Source organism: Juglans microcarpa x Juglans regia, chromosome 5S, assembly GCF_004785595.1.
Source record: "Juglans microcarpa x Juglans regia isolate MS1-56 chromosome 5S, Jm3101_v1.0, whole genome shotgun sequence".
Lineage (NCBI taxonomy): Eukaryota > Viridiplantae > Streptophyta > Magnoliopsida > Fagales > Juglandaceae > Juglans > Juglans microcarpa x Juglans regia.
The window spans coordinates 28,497,662-28,503,737 of NC_054603.1; the positions used below are offsets into that span (position 1 = coordinate 28,497,662).

The window sequence follows — 6,076 nt, forward strand, 5'->3', positions numbered from 1 at the left end:
TTGGTGTTGGTTGTCTAGCAAAAGTTCAAAGGATAATAACTCAGCAGTGAAATCAGCAAGTGACAATGCTGAATCACGAGAAGCAAATGAGTAAGAGGTAATAAAAGGGTTGAAAACTGGAGTCAACCCACCAATAATGAACGAGATAAGGTCATCATCAGTAATTGGATGACCAGACGCAGCAAGTTGGGCAGCCAAAGATTTGGCAAAAGTGACAAAGTCAGTGCAGGATTTGGACCCTTGATGAAGAGTTTGTAGTTGGCGTTTAAGTTGAGTAATCAGAGAGCGAATGAGAGGCAAATTTCAGTTCAAGAGAATTCGAGACTACATGAGAAGTGTGGAGACCAAAGACGATGGGTAGAATAGATTCAAAAAGAGAGCCATTAATCCAACTCAAGATGAATTGATCCTTCTTAATCCAAAGGGAATAAGTAGGATTGAGAGCAGACCCTGAAACAGAGTCAGTAGATAGAAGTTTTGGAGGGCATGGTTCGGAGTCATCAACGATACCTATCAAATCATAAGTGCGAAGGACTGGAGTAGTGATAGAAATCCAACTAAGATAATTGGATCCATCGAGCTTGATAGTACCAAGCTGAGCAACATTAGGAAAATGGAAGGGAGCGGAAGAAGATGCCATAAGGATCGAGATAGAAAGCGTGAGCTTGTAGTATCTTTGATACCATGAAATAAACTACGAAATGTATGGAATTGCTTTGGTTCTCAATACCAAAACAGAGTAATATAGTTTGTATATATAGATTACAAGATGTTATCAATTACAATTTAAATCTATTTGAGCTGATGTTATCTATATAAAATATTTGAATTTGAATTTAAATATTGATGTATATCAGACTTCTGTTGTGGAAGATCTTTATCTGCTGAAGACTCGGGCTTGCATGCTAAATCATGAGGATTAACTCCAACAGAAGGGATTTCCTTAGGCGTGATTTCTCAGGACCATCGATCCTTAACCATCTAAGAACAATGGGTAACTACCGAAAGGGTAATCGAACAAGCTGAAGCTAGACTGTCACACATTGGAGGATATTTTCATCCATTCAAATGTCTAAGAAAAAAGTTCAAAGTCCCTCTTTATCTATAGTGAATAGATATATACACACACATAGATATTATCTGTTCAAAATATTGATTTTACAGGAAATTTCGTTCAAATTTACATGGCTCAAGAGATTCTCCCATTTCACAAGTTCTTTTATTTCTCTCTCGATCTCCATTGTCTCTCTCATCAAACTACCGATGCAAAAGCCCAGGCCACTCAGACAAAGAACTATTTGGCTCTTAAGCTGCTTCTCACATTCGTTAGCATAAATCTTGTCAGTTTCTTCATTCAAGTGTTGAAGGATAGAACTGAGAATGCTATCAACCTCTTGTTCATCTGTACACAACAGCCTCAGTGCATTTGCATTTGCTGATTTTCCCAACTCAGCGTCATGAGACACGATTTTCTTTTGCAACTCTTTTTCCAGTGCGGCGAGGGACTTGATTGAAGTCAACTTTTTCAGGCATTTCAATGAAGACCCAACCTTTTTCTTGAATAGCTGTAGATCATCGCTTTCCCAGAGCTCCTTAATATCAACTCCAAAGATCTTCGGTACTTGTGAGAGGAATTCTATTTGGTAGGCCACGATGGTTAGAAGGTCCATCATCTTTGACAAAGATGCAAGGAGCTTACCATAGCAAGAACCATGAAAAGGCAAGAACCAGAAATTAGGCTCCAATTCTGCCTCTGCAATGAACTTTTCTAATTGCTTGACATTTGTTTTCAGCTTGTTCTGCTTCTCTCTAAGTGCCAGAGAAGTTGAACCTCGCATGTTCTTCTGGCTATGACAGGGAATCATGTTGCTGAACCAATCTTGAAGTGCCTCCAAGCTCCCTGAAAGTTCAGATTTTGCCAGAGATGCTGCTCTTGCTGGATTCAAGAGAATCTCTACAACGAGGAAACAAATTAACCCAATGCATGCCTCTGTGAGTCTGGCTATGGCAAATTCACTAGGGCGGCCATAATTTTTCCTACCTAAGATTAATAATGCCCCTATAACTGCTGAAATTCCACCGCCTTGGCCATACATTCTGCTATGCATTAGAAAACTGGTGAAAACAATCCAAGGTATAAGTGGTAAGAGCCTTAAATCCTCGAATCTTTGGAAAATATAGCTACATAGGATTCCATAGACTGATCCCATAGCTGTGCCTTGTGCTCGAGCATTTGCAACAGCAAATGTGGGCTGTCTTCCTGTTGCAAAACTGATGGCAATCGTGAGACCCGACCAATATCCGTTTTCTTTGTCGTACATCAAACCGAACAAAACAGCAAAACCAAGAGAAAGCGAACACTTGAAAGCAAAAACCAAACTCTGGCTGGTCGGTAACATGTCAAGAATTGTCCAGGTCCTTTTGAAACTAAGCATTAATGCTTGCTTTTCTAAATCGGTGGATTCTTCAGTGTCAGGGATTCGAGCATTGGTCGAGCCATGGAGGAGTCGTCCCGCACAGTACAGGAAGAAGAGAATTGGCAACTCTTCTTGGGTTATGGGATTGCTTTGGAACTTCCAGAGGTACTTGTCTAAATGTTCTTCCATTGTCTCTGTAGCTGTCGTTGAGTCAAAGGGGACAGAGCCCTTTGCTTGCTCGAATTTTTGGCCTAATTGTACTTTCAAACATCCTAAAACTTCTCTGAGCTCTTCATTCATCATGCTGTCGGTGTTGGTACTGTTTGCTAAGGCCATTTCCATCCCTCTTATAGGAATTTCCATGAGCTGCAACTTTTCTACTGGGTCAATGCAACTGCGTTTTAAGAATTTCCTCTGAGGTCTTTCCCATAACACGCCTTCCTGTTCACAAGGAAATAAATGATTTCTAGAAATTAATAATTGAAATGCTTCCATCTGAGATGCATGCTACGTATGAAAATTGGCTTACCTTATTGTCTTGGATTCTTTGAAGTAGCTTGGCTCCTGTTTTAGAAAGGAACTTGGCTTGAGAAATGATCAGGTCAAGCATATAAGCTGCGTTGTTTTGGGCAAAGAAGGCGTCCAACAAGTTTTTTAACCTCTCCAGACCATTTTCAGCATATAACAGCCTTGTTTTCCTTTCCTGTCATAAAAAAGAAAAAAAAAATATTAGGAACTAAATTGATATATATATATATAGTGTTAATACTTTAATTTATATTATTCTTAAATATTTTGTTGAAACTCCCTCTAATATTACTAATCCTATTAGCGATTATTTAAATAATTTGATGTCGTCAAATATCTGATAATAGATGGTATCAAGATGTTTCTATCTCTAGAGTCATGCTTAGCTAGGGACAATAGCCATAAACCTTACTGAAAAGAAAATTTTTAGGCCATGTAGATCAAGATCACATTCTCTCTATATCGTAGACCCGACAATATTAATTGATTTATAAGAAAATTTAATTTTAAACTTTTTTAATAATTTAAATCTTGTTGTGCCAACTATATAAAGATTGTATTTCACATATTGTCTGCAAGTAAAAATAACTAAAAAACAGTAAAAGAGAATTCACATATTCCCGAGTATATATTATTATAAAGTGCATGAATTATTGAAGAGACGAACAAGATCTAAAAAGCCCGTAACAAAGATATAGAGGCTGCGATGCTTTCATGCTCTCTGCTTTTTTTTTTTAAAGCTCAAAAGAATCAGTAACATGAGCTGTTGTTCATGCGCTTGTTGTTTAGCTTAATATGCACAACCAACAGCTATTGTCGGTGGACCCAGAATCCCTTATATATATATGGCAGCAAGAGAATGGGTGACATCAATTTCCACGAACCCCATGGTCAACCTGCACTGTTTGACTTAGAAAAAACAAGCCATCCATTTTTCTTTTGGCTTGGTACGTAGTATTTTAGTATTTGTTCTCTTACTGGGCATCTATACTATCCGATTTTGGACATGTTGATGATCAGAAAGGGATCAATATATAATCAGCCGTACGTATGAGTTTCAGAATCCCATTCGCATGCATGTTTTTGTTCTCGGAACCTAGCTAGCTGCACGCTTAATCTACATGAATGGTTGGTTTAACTCTCAATTTCAAGACCAATTCAAATTACTTTTATACAGTCTAAAAAAAATTGAATTATATCACCTGCTGGTATAATTAACTGGGAATTGGGTTCCTTACTTCCTGGGTTGCGTCAGCTGTTTCGGTCATCTTACGATGGAACTAAGCTAAGGATCTCCTCTTTAGAAAATATTGCCACAAAATGGTAAACTAACCCAAATATAATAACAACAAAGTTAAAACCCTTTAATCAAACCTTGGAATATGTTTAGGCTGCATGTTTAGCATTTATATATCTCATATATATGTATGATTCTATAAACATAATTTGATGAATCCTTCTTCGATTTTTTCACTGGCAAGAAAAAAGAAATTACCACGAAGTAGGCTAGGTGGGGATAGGGAAACAGCATCGCCAGGACGGAAGCCAAGGCTCCAAGTGCAGTACTCGATGCGACATGAACCGGGTGCATGAAAGATCCAGTTTGTGCGCCATGAACGACAGCACCTACGTACACAATCACAATCTGCCCAAATGCGATCCGCTTAGAGATCAAGGGTGTCGACTCGGGCACTGCCACCAAAAATGCATTGATGGCCACAGCCACCGCCGCTAGCCCGTTGGTGAACCGAGCAGGTCCGACTATCCGCAGGCTGAGTACAGAGAGGATCAAAACCTGAACAGTAGCGAAGAGAGCATGCCAAAAACCTCGGAGAGCATCCCCGAGAGTTGCGTCCGACACGATTAGGATGGTTGTTACGTAGGAAAAGGCAGGATATGTAAGTAAGTTCCTAAGGGGTGCTGGGCCATACAGGGTCGTGCAGGCCACTATGGTGCATGCTAGAATGGTCCTTAACGCCGAGCCAAGGCGCACACGCCACAACGCTTGTGTTCGGTCCCTTCTCGGAGCTGCTGCCGGTGGCATTTTCCGATATGTAAGTTTAATTTGCAGTGCCGTATATGGGGTACTCTTATAGGCAAGCTTGATCGATCCTAAGAGCTGGGAGGTAAGGAGCTTGCTTTGCAAAAGAAGATCGAGGACAAACACGTGTCAAGTTCGACAGTTCGAGATTGTGGGTTCGGCAAAACACGTGTACAACATCTGTCTGATCGCATGGAATATCAAGTCTGTTTACGGAGGACGTAATTTATAGTGTGTTGTGAAGCTTTAAACGTGAAGTCCAACGGTATTTAAACAGGATAGCGTGATTAATACGTGTTAAAAGTTTATGGGATAGACATTCTAAGCAGGGGCTGAACAAGGAAAGACACCTAGTTAAATGGGGTCTAGAAAAGTTTTTTTTTTTTTTTTTTTTAAGAGAGAGGAAGACAGATAAAGTAAATTGTACAACATTTATAAAAAATTTTAAGTTGTATTAAAATTTACACTGACAATAGTAAATATTGTCCAATTTATTTTCTGTATTTATCTTTTGTTTTTAAGATTTTCAAATTTGAGCAAAAGTAAAGATCTCAAGTTGGTTTTCTTTACGCAGAGCCTGATTCTATTTGTGTGCGATTTGGTTTGATGACCTGATCCGATAAAAATTTGTTGCGATCTTTTGATAATTTTTCAATGAAGTTTTCAGCTTAATCCGTTAATTAAGATTTACTACATATTGTATTAAATCTTTATATAATCGTCGCACTGTATTTTTTATTTTTTTCTTAATAAAATTATCTACAATTTTATTGACGTAAGCACAATTTTATATTGTGTGTCATTGATTCTACCTTTTCATTTTATATTCTCTCTTATTGTTCCGACCATCATCTAGTCATGTTTTGAAATTAATCATTAATGATTTATATGGCCGGAGAAAAAAATAAAGTTAAAAATAGCATGAACACACAGCCGTCTCCCTAATAAGGAATAATTAACCAAAAAAGAATTAATTGAATAAAACTCGAGGACCGAGGTATTACGTTGGACCACTTACCCCTTTTAATTTCTCATTCTGAATGTGACCAATGATGCAATAGACAGGCAGTTAAAAGCATGAACATCCTCA

General features: G+C 38.3%; 1 protein-coding gene across 1 annotated transcript; it reads right to left on the reverse strand.

The window, feature by feature from the left end:
- Positions 1-1,073: 1,073 nt before the first annotated feature.
- LOC121266968 lies at positions 1,074-5,205 on the reverse strand. The gene is made up of 3 exons (XM_041170841.1): positions 4,441-5,205; positions 2,947-3,120; positions 1,074-2,858 (listed from the first exon to the last, which is right to left on the reverse strand). The coding sequence occupies exons 1-3, from the start codon at positions 4,987-4,989 to the stop codon at positions 1,137-1,139; spliced, it is 2,445 nt and encodes an 814-aa protein (XP_041026775.1). The 5' UTR covers positions 4,990-5,205; the 3' UTR covers positions 1,074-1,136.
- Between the last annotated feature and the right edge of the window lie 871 nt (positions 5,206-6,076).